This window comes from Crocodylus siamensis, chromosome 4 (genome assembly GCF_052110815.1).
Source record: "Crocodylus siamensis isolate JL-2025a chromosome 4, ASM5211081v1, whole genome shotgun sequence".
NCBI lineage: Eukaryota > Metazoa > Chordata > Crocodylia > Crocodylidae > Crocodylus > Crocodylus siamensis.
Window position 1 is genome coordinate 209,123,072 of NC_143398.1, and position 18,067 is coordinate 209,141,138.

The 18,067-nt window shown below is 42.2% G+C and overlaps 1 protein-coding gene across 1 annotated transcript in view; it reads left to right on the forward strand.

The window, feature by feature from the left end:
• LOC149867521 (sodium channel protein type 1 subunit alpha) overlaps positions 1-18,067 on the forward strand; it is a 176,689-nt gene that overhangs the window by 35,031 nt on the left and 123,591 nt on the right. Inside the window, exons 3-4 of the mRNA XM_090045575.1 lie at positions 7,341-7,656; positions 14,210-14,328. Of these exons, the coding sequence (XP_089901701.1) occupies positions 7,393-7,656; positions 14,210-14,328 (383 nt within the window). The 5' untranslated portion in view covers positions 7,341-7,392. The remainder of the gene's footprint in view (positions 1-7,340; positions 7,657-14,209; positions 14,329-18,067) is intronic.

Here is an 18,067-nt window from a genome sequence, read left to right on the forward strand (position 1 = left end):
TTCTGGGTGCCGCACTTCAGGTGGGGTGCGGACATCATTGAGAGGGTCCAGAGAAAGGCCACTTGCATGATCAGGGCGCAGCAGGGCAGGCCCTTCAAGAAGAAGCTATGGGACCTGAACCTGTTCAGCCTCCACAAGAGAAGGCTGAGAAGGGATCTGGTGGCCATCTATAAACTGTCCAAGGGAGACCAGCAGCCTATGGGAGAGTCCCTGTTCCCCTGAGCACTATCGGGAGTAACAAGGAATAACAGCCATAAGTTGACTGAGAGCAGATTCAGATTAGATATCAGGAGGCACTACTTCACAGTCAGGGCAGCTAGGAGCTGAAACCAACTTCCAAGGGAAGTGGTGCTCACCCCTGGGGGTCTTCAAAAGGAAGCTAGGTATTCACCTAACTGGGATCATTTGACCCCAGCATTCTTTCTTGCCATGGCAGGGGGGCAGACTTGATGATCTGCTTGGGTCCCTTCTGACCCTACTAACTATGAAACCGGGTTAGGTGTAACTTCTGCCCTAACCCTTGTGACTCTACATTCAACCATTTGCAACCGATTCTTCTCAGGTAGTCACAAGATAAACTACAGAAATGGTCTTGCATGTTGGAACCTCTTCCCAAGTGCCCTAGCCACTTGACTCCAGTCAGCTCACTCTTGCCTCTCTCTCACACCCAATGAATCTCGGGACTTTTTTTATCTGCATGGTGGCATGTTTTCAACAGCAGGAGCTTAGAGTACTATCACCTAGAATAGACTGTTGCTTGGTGGTTAAGGCACTCTTTTTAAATTCCCTCAGACTGAGGAGAAAATGTAATCTTAGTCTTCACTTCTGGGCCAAGTGCACTAAACATTAGGTTCTTATGTTAAGCAGAGTAGGGTACTACTGGCATCTCCTAACTTGAGTCAGCTTTATGCAAAGTTAGGTAGCTTTTACTGAACATGCAGACTGTTATGAAACCATCCTGAGGTGCTCTATGCTCTCTCTCTCTGCATCATTTATTGCCTTAACACAGGATTTTAGATACCAGTATAAAGACTAGACATGTACAAATTTGGCATTTTCAGGTGTCTGGATCCTTTACAAAATCACCTTAAAATGATCCATTATTTCCTTATGTGATGCTGTCTTAATTTAAGGTATCTTTGTTTCCTTCTAATGGCAAAGTAACACGTGGTTGTATTAACTATGGTAGTGTTTTGTAATAAGTGCTGAATATCCAGAAAATAGGTCCAGTACAGGCAGTGTCCCACCAAAGAGCTTCAGTTTTTCAGAGAGCACTTCTAAAGGTGAGCATGTAGTATATTCTAGCAGGACACAAAGAATTTCTCTGTGGAGCAGTAGCATAGAGCAGGCTAATTTATCTCAGCACACTACTTATTTAGGACTAAATGTTGTACCTGCAATTTTGTTTCCACACTGCAAACTACAGGGTGGACAATGTGCTTGATCAGTGTATTTAACCACATGCAAATGATCTAGTACAGGCAAGCCTTTAGTCATGTTGAGAGTAATATCAAAAGAACAGTATTTGACTGATTCTCCTCATCTCCTAGAATTATATAGGAGCCACTCACAAATCAGCAGATAGAACTGTCTTCCAGAAAGTACCAAGCTGACCTTGAACCAGTATATAAAGCTGAAAGCATCCCTTTATCAACCCATTAATAGTACTTAATTCATAAATCCTTTCATGAGAATTAAATTTCCCTTCCCTTCACAGTCTTAGCACTATATAAAGTCTTACAGTGGTATGACATATTATTTATTCTATTCCTATCTATACCACTTGGCTCATTGTATAAGGATAAGGCAGTTACCTTTGCTGCTTCAATTGCCTTTCTGTGAAATGGGCATAAGAATATGCATTTTATCCCATGTGAATATTGTAAGGATTAATTAACTAATGCTTATAAAGTGTTTTTTAAAACTGTTAAACTATTGTAACAATTTTTATGTTAACATTTATTTTAAGTGAAACATAACTGTTATTATTATTAGTTACACAATTTCTTGTTAAGTAACATCTTAATGTTGCGCTATAGTAATATCTGTGAATACCTTTTACAGGTAAATGATTCACTTCATTTTATTTTGGGGTAACTGTTGTCTTCCAGGTTATGAGTGACTTGAAATTGGGAGATTGATTCCTTTCCTTGTTCTGCTACTTACTTGATGGTGAATCTTAGCAAATTACTGTTCTAGTCCCATTTAGAAAAATGCTTGCCTCCTGTTGTGTAAAGCTCTTTAAGATCTACTGATAAAAAGCGTCATATGAATTCAGAATATTAATGCTACTTTGACTATTTTCCAAAATGGTACATAGTATAAGTTTTAGGAGATCTGATATGTTAATTTTTTCTAAAAGTGAAAAACATAATTGTGTCCTAGAGTAAGGGCAAAGTAAAGGGCAAGGTTTAAATTCTGCTTACTGCAACAGTTTTTTCTTGCTTAAATCTTCCCCTAGTGATCAGTTTTATGTTGCTGGAGGAGAAAAGGAAGGGGAAAGATTGTGTGCAGGCACTTAGGAAAAGCTTTCTGAAATTCAAATAGAAATGCATTAGTTAATGTAGCAGACATTCATTTTGTGTTGCTTTCTTGTTTAATATATCTGTTAATATTTCACATTCTCTTTGATTTGACCTAGTTTTTGTTTTTTATTCAAGGAAAAAAAAAAAACAACTTATTTTCCTACCTCCCAAAAATATGGCACTTCTCTATAGAGAAGAGTGCAATAAGAATGCAAATGAACAAATATTTTTAAACGTGTATATAGTATTCCCACAGTATTCCTCTTTCCAGTTTCTCTTTTGGAGAAGTGTACATAAAAGTAGTTGTGTCTCTTGGTATGTAATGCTAGCAGTGGTGTTTAGGTCTATGCCTAGTGGTGTCCAAATTCATATTTAGTGATTGTACAAGAGTATAAAAAGAGAAGACACCAGCAGGCACATCTACCCATGTGCATTTACTGAAATTACTGTGCAGTACAGGCATGCATCTAAACATGCACATCCATACTGCACAGTAAATATGGTGACTTATGCTGACTTGAGTACAAATTTATGCCTGTATTATGCAGGTATCAAATTACACCCAATTATGTACTGCACAGTAATGCACATGTAGATACCTTACTGTACAGTAACATTGACTTTAGTCCCAAGTCAGTCCACACACAGTGTTAATGTGCTTTAATGCCTGCACATGTAAACACCAGCCTATTCCCTTTTACTGCACAGTAAATTTAAACTGGCTTTAATGCATGTGTAGACACAGCTGTCATGGAGTGGGGCCTAGGAGCGGCCGTGATGCCACTAGCACCCCCTACCGTGTCAATTAGGCAATCCAGCACCCTCTTATCTCGCACCCCACATCTTTGATGATATCTGGTTCTATAGGAGGCTGCCTTTGATCCCCTAATATGCGGTGTTATGCTGAACTATCCCTTGTTCCATATGAGGCGACTCAGTGCACCCCAGCCTTATGGGCATTGTGCATCTCCTACCTCCCCTTTAGCACACCCCAAACCTCACCGCTCTTCTGGACATTGTCAGGTCCAATTGCTACCTGCGCCTTGCCCAGTGCCCTTGGGCCCGGGACGCCACCAAAGCACCTTCCCTGGCACCCCTGGGCTTGTCACACAACCAGTGCCCTGTACAACTGATTAGCCCTACTGGGCTTACTGACAGTACTCTTCCCAGCTGGGCTCAGTGGCCTAAGCCTTACCTAGCCCCTCTGGGTTTGTACCCCCAATCTGTATCAATTAGGCTCAGGTGGCCTGAGCCTTGCCTGGCCTCTCTGAGCTCTGGTTAACAATCTGTATCCAATTAGGCTCAGGCGGCCAGAGCCTTACCAGGCCCCTTTGGCCCTTCAGGGTCCCTGACACTGGGAGCCCCTCTGGGATCCTTTTCAGTCCACACCCCTACTGGGGTTTCTATCAATAGTATATGCCCACTCCTGGGGGCTTGCTTAAAACCTGCCCCCTTGTGGGGCTCCCCTCTGTACTCACCCCCTCGTGGGGCTCCCCTCTCTAGTAGCACCCACCCTAGGCTTCTTCTCATGTGGCTCTCCCCTTGGAGCCTAACACAAGCCCCTCGGGCTTCTCACTGGTGCTCCTTGCAGCAGGGCTCAGGTGGCCTTAGCCGTGCCTGGCCCACAAAATCCTCTTTGCCCTTCTCAGGGCTGGGGTCTTATACCCCAACTACAGTGCCCTCACTGGCACTGTGCCCCTCCCCAGGGCTGGGGTAGTACATCCCACAATGCAGCACCACACTCCAGTGTTGGGAGCACCCCCACTCTACTGGGGCACTCCTAAATGAGGCCTCCTCCTTCCCCTACAGCCTCTCCTGATCCTCTGGTGTAACAGTAACTAAACAGAACCATAAGCCAAATGGCTGAAACACAACAATAAGCCTCCTGGCTATAACATAAGATCTAAGCCCACCTGGCTCCCTCGCAAAGGCCTCTCAGTCAGGGTCCTCTCCACCCTCACCATGCTGTAGCCGCTTGGGTGGTCAGGCTGCAACAACCAATTCTACTCTGCCCAGCTCTCCTGCTCCTACAGTGGCCAAAAGGAAACTGCTCACTAAGGCTCCAGCCTGGGCTGTTTATAAAGGCATGGCCCTGCCCCCTTCTGGCCATGTGACCAGCCTGGTTGCTCCGGCAACCACCACCTGTGCCGTCTCAGGGAGCTTCAGCAGCCCTTATTCCTTCCTAGGAACAGGGCACCTGCGTGACCCTGTGACAACAGCCACTATGAATTATGTTACCATTTCTGCCAAGATCTGAACAGTTTATTCTTGACAACAAGAATAAACAGAAAAATTCCATCTCTTCTAACCTGACTCCTCAGGCCATGCTTCACATGCTCATGCCAGTAGAAGAGTAGCAACCACAAGAATAATATTTGTGGCTCCCCAGATCTGTTCCTTTTGAATGTGCATTTGCTTCATTTAGCACCAACACTCACCTAGTGAGAGAAACAGAACCTGAATCAACTCACCCTGATGTTCTTCAGTACTACAGATCTGGGAGGTCAAGTGTTTAAAAAAACCTAAGCATGTTTTATGCTGTCTGTTCACTGAATAAAAACAATCACCCTCTGAGATTAAAAGTAATATTATACAAACATAAAGGCATAACAAGTTACATAACCGAATTCTCAACATTGCTTTAAAAAGAAATTCATTGAATCAAGTGACAAGTTTGCATATATATTTTAGCCATAGAAGCCTATCAAGGACATTGAGCACTTGTTCTTTTTAAGTCCCTCATTTACATGTTGATATTCACCTTTAGCAGTAATACCTTGTCATGTAATTTTGGCAGAATAGAATAATATTCCTTTAAATAGCTTGTAAGTCTTCTATTACCCACTGTTCCCATGTTCCAGAAGCCAACCAGAGTAGCAGTGTGTACATGTAGCTAGGACCTTACAGAAGCTGTGTGTTCCTTCAAAGTGTTTGTTGTAAGAAGAGCTAAATAAGCAATTACTTAAAAAACCACACACACAGTAAAAAAAGGATAGGCATAGTGACCTTCTTTTCAAGTAATTACTTGGTCTTGGTTTCTGTTTCAGTATCTTTTCCACTTTCTGATCAATTCTTAATAGCTGATCAGTATGTTTCATGTCTATCTTTGGGGGTGCATCATTGATCCCAAAATTTCCAACATTGCCTTTTCACATGCTTTATTCCGTGACACTGTATTAATCCCCTCTTGTCTAGGCACAAAGCTCAAAGATACAATGCTGAGGAAACGTTATTCTTGATTGTCTTTTTGTCTAAATCTAAACTAACTGAATCAAATCTAATTGGTAACATGTCCTAAATAAAAATTCTCTATTCATTTTGAGTGCAGTGATACTGAAGATAATATTGTGATTAATTATTGAGAAAAATCAAGACATCACTTTCTTAAAGGAAAGTTACAGATAATCATGCAGATATGGATATTTTTTAAAGATACAGTATGGATTGCTTTTAAGTTCACTCATAAGGAAAACAACTAAACATGCTGCCTTTGTAACCTAAATAAATGACATGGTGTGCCTAGATTTCCTGCACCTTCACATTCAGGTCCTGCAGGCTTGACTTAACCTTTCACCCTTCAGATTATTGGTTCCATACATGGAGCAGAAAGAGGACATTACAGTCTTGCAACTTTTTAATTTAACATTCCTTCCCATAGTGCCTTTCTTTTTAATTCTTTATACTGTACATTAACTGGTGTTCTCCATTAGATCTGCCATTATTTCTGTTTCTGTTTTACATCACATTTTAACTCATGTTTTTTCAGCTTCATTCTGCAACCTATGCTTTATTGTCACCTTTGTTTATCTGTCTCTCTTCTGACCATCGCTTGCTTTCTCATTTCTCTGCCATTCCTTATCTCTTGCCATTCTTTCAAAATTTATTAGGTCTGGCACTGATTCTTAAAACCCCCATCAGAAGCTGGCTAGTCATTTCTCGGAGAACTGTCTACCAATGGGTAATGATTGCAGACATCCCTTTGCATTCTGATAGGAGGGATATATGCTACTGCCTGCCCAAATGCAGTTAAACAATGTGCCTGTTACAAGAAAAAAAATAATTCACCAGCATAAAAGATGCAGGGTCTGCAGTTTTATTGTACAGTGATTTTGCCTATTGCCATGTTTATTTTTAAGCTCCATACTGTGTATATTAAAATCATTTAAAATTCTTCAATTATAAATGTCTATTGAATAAAGCACCAGCATACATAGCAATTGCATAAATGACAGAAACTATTGTTTTTATTAATTAGAATAATTATTGAACAAATAGTCTTAGGAAACATTTAATTTGATAATTAAAATTTTGATCTTTTCCACAATAATGCAGACACTTTTATTTGTCCAAGTCACGATTCTGCAGAATTTAGGTACAAGTGATCTTTTTGAAGTCAAATGAGAATTTGTATGTGTAAAGATGGATGTATTCAGCCCTTTATTGTTAACAATATGTTCCCAGAGGATTCTACTCTTTCTTAAATAATTAATAAAATATCAGTTGCAATAAAAGATTCCTTGGTTATACTCAGATAACACGTTTGCTTATTAAGAGCAAAAAAACAAGATGCAATTTCTAGAATAGAGAATTATTTCAACTTTTATGACTGGCAAAGTAAGAATCATATTGGTGCCTTTTAAAAAGCTCACATTTCCTAGTTAAATTCTCAGTGTGAATGTATTTAAATTATATTCAATATTTTATATGTGAATGTTCACATACAAGCATAAACTAAAGAGGTATCAAATACATGCTATTTCTTTCTTCTTTGATTGTTCTAAAGTGTTTGTGTCCTCTTTTTCTGTTTCCTTTTAGCATTTTCTTATGCAGGAGAATAAATGATAATTAAAATGTGCAGGATGAAAAGATGGAGCCAGTGCTTGTACCACCAGGACCTGACAGCTTCCACTTCTTCACTAGAGAGTCTCTTGCAGCTATTGAACAACGCATTGCTGCAGAAAAGGCTAAACAGTCCAAACAAGATCGTAAAGACGATGACGATGAAAATGGCCCAAAGCCAAACAGTGACTTGGAGGCAGGAAAGTCACTCCCATTTATTTATGGAGACATACCTCCAGGAATGGTGTCTGAGCCCTTGGAGGACCTGGACCCATACTACATCAATAAAAAAGTAAGTCATTATAACAGCTATAAACTGCTATCACTTTCATATTGCAATCCACATTGCAGATTGCATTTTTATCGTGTATATGTTCTGAGGCTTTCACAAGATATATAAGAGCTTTATGAAACAAAATACTGTGTATGGAAACATTGTTCTGCTGTTTAAGAAACAGTGTGGAAATATTTTTAGCTGAGCATTGTAAAAAGGAACAGGATACAAAAAAAACAAATGAAGGAAACATTCAGTTTCTGCAGTTTATATGTATTTCCTCTGCCAGAAAAGTTAGTAAATTTAGCACTTTTAAAGTTAAAAAAACTGACTCTGATTTATATATTTAGATCTCATCATCATCATATCAGCATGTCATGATACTCTGAGCATCTTAATTTACATGAACTCAAACCTGTACAGATTTCCCTTTCTTCATGCTGTACATGCATTCCTGGAAAACGGCGCATAACTCAAATTTACATAAAGGGAACCTACTTTACAATGTAACAAATAGGGATACGTTCCAAGATCTCAACTGTACTGGCCCCCAGACCCATTTCTACCACTTTTACAAGACAACTTTGGTACTCACTAACAGCAGACAGTACACATAAGCACAGGGCACTATCATAATGGGAATAGCAACTACAGAAACACGTGTCACAGACAATGAATGAGGAGCACAGGTACACACAGGAGACTATATTTTGGTGTGCATCACTCCCACAATACATCGCACAAAGCAGCTGACTGCAGGTTTCCATCACACCAATGGCATAAGAGTGAATACCTTGCATATAACGAGCAAATTCGCACATACAGAAACCACATAAAGCATGGGAAACCAGTAGTCATGCACAGTTGCATAGTTTTGTGGAAACTAGTTTTCTTTTGCCATTAAATCCATTAGTCTGCAATAAGTAGAGAATACCAACACAGTGTATCATTTATATCCAAGGGATATAATAGAGTAAAGATCTAGGCTTTCATCCTATTGCTGTTGAAATCAATGGCAAAATTTCCATTGGTTTCCATGGTATAGGACTGATCCCCTGGTGAGCTATTATTTTTATTGTCTGTATTTTTTTTTTGTCTGTTTTCTTCCCTTTTATTTTAAATTGTAAGAGAATTGACATGGAAGTTGCAATATAGCTGACAGCCTTGAATTATAAACTAGTGTAAGGACACTAAAAATATAAAAAAAAGAATATATAAAAAAAAAATAGTAGCATTTAGAAAAAGCACATCTGCTGTATATTTAAAAGAAAGCATATGCAGACATATTAAAACTGGGTTCTTGCACGGATTGGGTCGTCTCAAAATTTGAAACTAGGAATTACATTTTTGACTCACTTGGCGCTTCACCTGCCTTGACAGCAGAGACCTAGTAGTGTAGGTCTCTTTGCTTCTTGAACTGCTTAATAGATTTATGGCAGAGATCAAGAAACATATATGTAAGCAGAAAATACTGGATTGAACCAAAAGATTCTGAAGTTTCTGGTGGAGTTAGTGCATACTGCTACCTTTAAACTATTTGAGTCCTTGCAGGATTTCACTGGTGCCTGGCTTCAGCATATACAGCAGAAAAGGGGTGAAATATTCTCACCTGTAATGCCTAGCCTTCTACAAGATTTTGGCTACAGTATTTTAGAAGCTGACACCTTTATTCTAGACATTAAAATATGGTGGTGGAGACATTGCCAATATAATTATTAAATACATTTGACTGTTTGCAAGTGCGGTATCTTAAGCACAACTTATACAAAGTAGTATAACAATCCTAATTGAACTTGAGGAAATGATAATGAAAATATTATATGAAAGCAATAATTTTTTCAACCATTATATGGTGCATTTAAAAGAGCGATTACATACTATTTACATAATATCTCTTATAATTCCTGCTGTGTTTTTTAAAGTAAGAGAGGCAATTCTATAATAAATTGCACTATAGAATTCTGTATTCATTAGGTGCCTCTACACATTTGCTTTTCTGTGAAGCTGACTAATTAACTCTGCAGTAAAGCATCACCATCTACATGTGTGCCCATATTACGGTGCAGTAAACTAATGAACTCTGCTATAGGATAGTATCATCTGGGACAAATATTATCCTACTGCAGAGTAATTTATGCCACTGCAATGCAGTGACTGGGGCTGGCTGGGCCATGAGGGTGCTACAGTGTGGGAGCCACCTGTCAGCTAGCCCCACACTGTAGCACCCTTGTGCCCCCAGCCAGCCCCTCCACCCAGTGCTGCCACCTAGAGCCCCCCAGGGTCACCTGACAGCCCAGGGCTGCTCTGCCTCAGCCCAATATGAGTATATGTGTAAATGCTGCACCCAAGAGAAATAAACTCTGGCTCAAACTGCACCGGAGTTTATTTCTTTGCCCTAATTGCACATGTAGATGCATCCATTGTATTGTATTTAGTGATTTCTATGCAAAATCTGATTGTTTCAGAGATAAAATGATATTCCTGTTTGCCCTGAAGCTCATTTTGGGCTATGGCAGTCCAGCTGAGTTCTCTCTTCTGTGTCATGCCAGTATCAGAGGTTCTGCAGTCCAGATTAGGTCATCACTCATCAAGTACAGCCAGCAGGGTAACTGAGGGGGAGGGACTGGGGCAGCAGCTTCAAGTGTCACATTTATTTGGCGGGGGTACAAAAATAGTTGCCATCAGAATGGCAGCTAACTACACCACTGGGGCAGCTAGCACTGCTATGTGTATCATGGCTGCCCCAGGCATAAAGCAACTTTGTGATACCTCTGGGTACACCTGTGTTATCCCAGTGTCTTTATATACCCATAGGTATATTCACAGGTATTGTAAAGGATCTGATATGGTCTGCCAGATCTCTATAATTGAAAGAACTCATCTTGACTGACACAGCCCAATTTATAGGGATGGTGTACAGGAGAGAACATCTTTTTATTCACAAATAGGGAGTCAATGAGATGATACCTCACACTGCCACTTTCTTCTTCATGCTAAGACCCACTGCTCCCTTACATGAAGTATACTTTAGCCTGACTGAAGCTTGATGACAAAAGCAGATCTCTCTGTCATTGACATCACCGGAATTCCTTGCCTACCCCCTGAGGTCCCTCCATTTTTTTTCTGTCTCCACAGCAGGAGGCACTTATGCAGGCCTCCCTGCTGCAGACCTTTTCTGAAGGAAATTCCAAAATGAATTGTAAATGGTTTAAGCTAACAGTTAAATCAGCTGTGCCCCAGGATTGTTATTGTTGCCTCAGATTTTTCTACAAAGACTTAGCTAGCATATTTTCACCCAGCATCCCAAGATGCACTACTTTGAGCCTCCTTCCACTGCTGGTCCATGAGAACTTTCCACCCTCCTGAACTCTGCTGCCCAGGAGGTGATGGTGGGACCAAGTTGGGGACTGCCAGTGCCAAGAGGGGGTTGCAGTGATGGGAGATGGAGCAGAGAGGCATGAGGGTTGTGGCTTTCCTCCACAGGCCTCTGTATTCCTGCTCTGGGATGCAGGCTGAGGGGAGAAGGCTCTTCTCCAGGGAACCCTCCACTGACCCCTGCTGATCCAATCCCAGCCATCTGCAGCCCATGCTGCTCGGCCTGTTTTCCCCTCAAATGCCCTGGACAGGTGGCTAAATGGGGGCTGTGACTTCCCTCTGCACTTCCCATTCCCATCCTGAGATTGGGGGGGTGAGGAAGAGAGGGCTGTTCTGCAACCATTGAGTCCCTGGGGCTGGCACTGTGGAGCTTGGAGTCTCAGGAAGCAGGGAAGCATGCTTCCTTGTGTCACTGCTGCTGTGCTAAACCCCGGCAGCTCTGCTGCCAGTGGGGAGCTGCTAGAGCACGGAGCCATGGGGAGCATGGAAGTATGCACAGTCCTCTCCCACCACACCCCCAGGGAAGTAAGTCAAGGCCTGAGCCTAGGTTGAGAACTGTCAACAAAAAGGGTTTTTCTCAAAGGAATGTTAATGGAAGATGAAAACAGCTAAAATAAGTAACAGATGGGGTTGCAGAGATCAACCAATTTTTTTTGGAGCCTATTCGGAATTTTGCTCCCAAACACAGATATGCTTTCATGATCCAGAGTTCATGTGACACTTAGTCCCATAATTCATGGTATTCCCTCAGCATCTTGCCTCATCTCATCTGTTGGGTGATATCTAGCTTCAACTATATATTTTGCACTTTCACAACCGGTGAATCCTCCAGTCCAGTTCAGGATATAGCCATTGCCTCTGATACCTTTCTCAGCTGGCACACAATTCCTTCACATCTCAGAATACTGCTTCTCTTGCAGACTACCGAACTGTGCTGATCAGGAAAAACTAGGACTAAGAAGGAGGAACATAACTAGTAGGAGCATAATCAGTTCTACCCTTGAGAGAAGTGTTTTCATCCTGGGTAGTGCAGATTTTCCCATATATGAATGACCAGCCGTAGGGATGTAAAAACCAATGTGTATATGGCAGAAGCTGGATTACCAGAGTGGCTTATACACCCAGGAATATCTCATAAATAACTTCCTGGTCATTTTATGTGTGGGCTTACTCTGGGTGCATACAAGAATTCAGATACTTTTGTTCCCCCAATGGGAAAACCTACAGGGAAAGCACTGCGCAAATGTTAGATGGGCTGGGCAGGTGCTGTTCAGACAGCCTGTACTGCTGGTGGCTGGCACCCAGCAGGCCTCTGTGCACACATCGCAGCATGCTCTTCAGGTTCCTTGGGCTGTTTAAGGGTGTTGAGAGCACCTTAGTGCATAGGGCATCAGTGATTGGCTGGCTGTCTCAGCAACCACACCTCCCTAGGGAGTTCCTATTCACAAACTTCCCTCCATCCCTGCTATGAGCCTTTGAGAAAGGAGACCCAGAGCATATCTCCTTTTTTGTTTGTTAAAGATATGCCCATTTCTATTGCAACAGCCTGCAGTGGAATAGCTACAATGTAGGGGTGTGGGTCTGGGCATCTGCCTCAGCACCCTCTGTCTCCCTGCAGCACAGCCTGGGCCTGTTGAAATGGGGCTAGGCCAGGGGTGGGCCAAATGCAGCCTGTGGGCCAGATGTAGCCTGCCAAGCCATTCTATCCGGCCTGCGGGGCCCCTAAAATTTTTAGAAAAAAAATATTTATCTGCCCCTCGCTGCCTGTCATGCAGCCCTTGATGGCTTGCCAAAACTCAGTAAGCGGCCCTCCACCCAAAATCATTGCCCACCCCTGGGCTAGGCTTTGCTGACCTAAAGTCAGGGGAAGGGGAAAAGGGTTTTCTCCCTGCTGGGCTGGAGCAGTAGAGTCTAGCCTGAGTTGCAGATAATCTTATTGAAGCTGGGCAAGGAAGGAATAAGGCAATGCAAATTGCTATGCTAAAAGATGACACTGAAGAAAGGTAAGTGTACATGCATTCATTCTCTTGGAAGAGACTTTCTCAGGAGTCACTTCTACCTGGTTGGATTTGGGTTAATTTTCTCCCAGAACTGCCTTTCTAGGTCTGGGAGAATCTGTTACATAAACATTTATGCTTAAAGTTTCAACTTGGAACTGTGATTCTCCCAGTAGAAACATAATACTTGTATACATCCTTTGCATCACACAATTAGCCATGGTTCTAGAAAACATCTTTTTTCTACATTCTGCCTTCCAAAAGTGAGGTACATGTTTTATTTAGGAGCACGTGGTTTGCAAGAAAATGTGTCCTATCCTTCTCTTCCTCTCATCTGCCCAGACTTCCCTTATTACCAGAAGTTCTTCCTGTGCATCGAGTTGAGTTTTAATCTTTAAAGGTGCAGCACTAATGAATGATCTTATGGTTCCTATCTGGAAAAACTACTGTCTTTCAAACACCCTGTAGTGAGATTGGAGAAAACCATCTTTATCTGAGATGTTGTTAGCCTTTTCTTCTCACATAAAATCTATTCATAGGCTTTAATGATCCATCTGTTCGTGGAGGGGTATTCTGGCACCACCCCCCTGTTGATTTAACATAAGGAATATCTGTCAGAATAGTAAGAGACAACCATGAGACAACAGGATACAGACAGTTCATAAAACCAAGCTGGAATTCGTAAGTTTTACATTGACAGATTCTTTAAGATGTCACATCTTTAATAGCTATGAGTTACCCTTTTCAAGTACACAATACATTCCTATGGTGCCTCCTGTAGGAAGATAGAATGTAACCCATGATTTGTTGTTCATCTGCTGCACATCAAATTGGGGAAAACTAAACATAAAAATAATACAAATATCAATAATTATAATTATCACTTTTGTACTTTAGCATCAGAGAAAAATATGAGTGTGTGGTTATAATATAATAACTATTACAGCAAGTTCATTTAATTAAATATATGTTATTGTAAGAGGAACACCAGTGAACCAAAGCAGGATGGTCCTATATAATAGGTAAGTTACTAGGAAAAGGTTTTCTTTTAAGCATAGATTGTGGATGATTTTTTGTGAATTATCTGTCAAAATATGGTTTAAGACTTTACTTCTTGTCAATGGAAAAAAATGTATGATGAATAAAAGGTCATGCAGATAGCACAAATATAAATACTGTTCTTTCTTTTTTTTTTCCAGACTTTTATAGTATTGAATAGAGGGAAGGCAATCTTCCGATTCAGTGCCACCTCAGCCCTTTACATTTTAACTCCCTTCAATCCTCTTAGAAAAACAGCTATTAAAATTTTGGTACATTCATATCCTTTTCAAGCACTTGGTTCAAAACTTTTTACTTTTTATGGTAAAATATAAGTTCTATGCAGTTTGTATTATATAATATTAGAATGTGTAGTAGAGTTCTATAAATAAATTAATATAAGCCTGGCTCCTGGGCTGGAGTTTATTCTGGGCCAGATCCTTGGAGGAGAATGAACTCTAAGGGGAGCAAGAATCTAATACAGAGATAAGTTATTTATGTTTCTGTTTGTCAACACATGTTTTAGCTGCAAGGGACGGGAATAGCTGAAGGATAGTAGAGTGGCCACTGTGGATGTCCAGAAAAGGCACAGTGAGTAGTTTAGTCAATGTAAGACTGTTAAGGGCCACAGGCTCCAAGAGGGACTCACTGGGGCAGTGGATGCAAATCCTGAGAGAGGGAGAGAACTGGTAACTGGAGCTAAAGAGTGAGCCCGGCTCAAGATCAGAACTAAAGGACTGGGTTGGACTGGCTGCCCAATGATGAGCTAGGTGGAAAGAAGCACCTCAAGGCTCACTCCTGGTATTCTGAGGGCAGCCTCCTATTTGTATATTTATTTCTGGCTAGGTGTGAGGTGAGGACAGTGTGGTACTCTGGAAAGCCAGGATGAGAGATGGGATTAGTGTCATCACTAGGGTTCAGCACAGCTATCTGGGCTCCTATTATGTGATAAAGACATTGCCTCCTTTTTAGTGAAGGTCTCCTTGCACCAACTGTATTAGGAAAAGCTTTTTAAAAATTCTTATTGTTATTCTGTTGACAAGGTCTAGTGTTTTAGATGTGATTATATTCATGGTGATTCTGTCTAATTTTATAAATATAGTAGTGTCATTTTGACCATTTTATTCATTTTAAAATAAAAAGAAACTTAAGTTTAGCATCCTAAAACAGCTTTAAGTCTGCCAAAGAGAGAGAAGCTCCATGTGAAAATAAAATAAGGAATTTCTTGAACATGTTACCTTTAAAAATCTGTGTAGCTGTATGTACACTTTCTAGGAGGGCATTCCAGCACAAGTTACATTTCATCTTCAATACCATCAAATAACATATTTTATGTAGAGCTTCTGTGAGTGATAATATGACCTTCAAAATTAATGAAGACACCCAGTCAATAATATTGACATGTTTGCAGTATTTGTGTAGGGATCTAGCTTTGTGACTCTCTCACCTACTCGTGGGAATTGGACAGGTAAATCTGTTTTCATAATTTCAGTGTTCAGTACGAAAGATATAGTCATTCTCTACTGATTTTGATAATTTCAAGGAAAATTGCTCAATAGATGCAAAGAACAGTCTCAATGCACACACCTACAATATTAAGATTGAGATCCTGCTTTTCATAGTCCCATTTTCAGCCATAAAATGAAGTTTAGTTTGTATTCAGAGCATAAAATGATACTCAAAGGCAGAAAATTAGCATGCTACCCAAAATGTTTTCAATGGCAAATTACATTCCATCTTTTTATATACAAATTTTTCTGTAAATTTTTTTTTTTACTTATTTATCTCTGTTTTTAACTACTTTTCAACTGTATTAAAAGAACACATATTTTAAAAGAGATAAATAGAGGTAAAACATTTTCTAGATTAAGTTTTATATAAAGACATGCACATCTTAGTTTATGGTGCCACATGTGGTCATTTGGTAGTTTGTTTCCTCCTTTGTTACTTTAGTCATTCAGGTATCAATTTATTAATTGTGTTAATAATCATGTCAATTTTTAAGTGGTAATGGAAGTGAAAGACTTACAGCACTACCTAAAATCAGTCATCATGCAGACCCTCAATGCCAGGGTAAAATTTTTTGTTTGTTTGAAAAGGTTGCTGTATTTGTTATATTGCAGGGACTAGATCCACATTAAATTCTTCAGGTGTCTTTAACCCCAATGGGAGTGTCCACACATACAGGCACATGCACTTTCAGCAGCTCAAATAGAAACACTACAAATTTGAGCTGGAGCTTTTTGCCTCAGTGCACTTGCCTGGACATGCACTTTGATATGGGGCAAATTGTGCCACTTGGGGCAAAATAACCTTGCCTGGATCTGCAGCCAGGGGGAGCTAGAGCCCGGGACCAGCACCTGTGCTGTCCCCATCAGTACAAAAAGCTGCCCTGGCAAGTAGCTCAGAGCTACTCATTCTCAGAAGCTTTTGGGGCCCAGCCAATTGGTACCTGGGGACACTATCCCTTGTGCCAGCTGGACTGCTGAAGCAGCCCTGAGAGTTCTCTGCACCCTTTACCCACTGCAGCAATCTGGCAGTGGGGGCTGCTGCCTGCCTGTGACCTGCTGCACACCTGCCAGACCCAGATGGGGACTGCACAGTCAGTAGAGGCATCTGCCCCTCTGAGCCAGCTGCCACTGGGCTGTGGCTGCAGGGTTGTCCTTTGTGCAGCATGTGTGCCCCTGCCTGGCCATCTGGGCAGCTATTGCCTGGAAGATGTTCCCAGTGTGGTGGCCTGCTTTGAACTGTCAAAGCATGTCCTCATGGCCCCAGTTGGCCAGGAAGTCAGCCACCTCCAGGCAGATCCAAGGTGCCAGCTCTGAGCAGACAGGGTCCTGCCACTGGCCTCCCTAGCAGGAATTCTGGTGTTCCCTATCGGAAAACTGAAAAATCCCTGATAAAAAAATCTGAAAGTCACTCTGTAAAATACTCCAAAATCCATGTTCCTCCACAATTAAAACAAAAGATCACTATATAAAAAGAGACAGAGACAGAGAGACAGCTATCAGTTGGGCAATGTCTTATTGATATATCTACAGTGTTAAAGCAATTTGGAAGCCAACCAGTGTCTCTATCATCATAAAGTGCATTCCAAATATCTATATGTTTTGCTGCCCTTCAACAGGGATTATAGCCTCCCTGCTGGGGCCAACTCCCCTGTATGGCCCACATGGCCCACCCCCATTTACTCCCCCAGTCCTGTGGATTGCTGCCCAGCCTGGCCCCATCCCCCACCAGCTCCTTCAGCCCCCCCTCCATGGCTGCCCCATTCCCCACACCCCCAGAACCCCAATGACTTCCCTGCCTGGCCCGATCCCCCACTTGCACCCCATCCCCCCAATGGGTGCCCCCCCCCGTGGCTTCCTGCACTTAAAAAAAGAAAAAAAGCCTCTACTCACTGTTGGAGCAGGGGCTGTGGGGGTCTGGGACCTCCTGGCAGAGCCCCCACACACAATGGGGGGCAGCAGGGCCTGGGCTGGGGCCACTGGGGCTGTCACCTGGCCCTGCAGTGTGGGGGGCCCCAATGACACCCGACAGGTGCTGGAATTGCTGGTGAGTGCTGGCAGGGTTGGGTTCTTTTTCTTGCGAGGATGCTGGGGTGGAAGGGGTAGTGATCAAGGGGCCTGGGGGGGCAGTGTTGGGGGGTCCTGGGGGGCTGGGGCAAGGCAGGGCTTGGGGGGCTTGGGGGCAGGTGGGGTAGCCATTGGGGGGGCTCAGGGGGCAGGGGGAGGATGGGGCCAGGTGGGGGGGGCTTCGGAGGGGGGGGACTGGGCAAGGCAGGGATCGGTGGGGCTCAGGGGGCAGGCAGTGTGCTTTAGCACCAAGGCGAGAGTCAACCATACAGATGCTATGGCAGCCAGAGCGTCTCTGTCAAGGACACAGCCTCTTGTCTGGGACCATGCCCTGCTCTGCCCTGCATTTTTTGTCTGCAGGTTTTTTTGATCCCTGTATATCCCAGGGTCTAATTTTGCCCCCACACTGCAAATTTGCAGTGCAGGGAACATTTTCTCATTCCT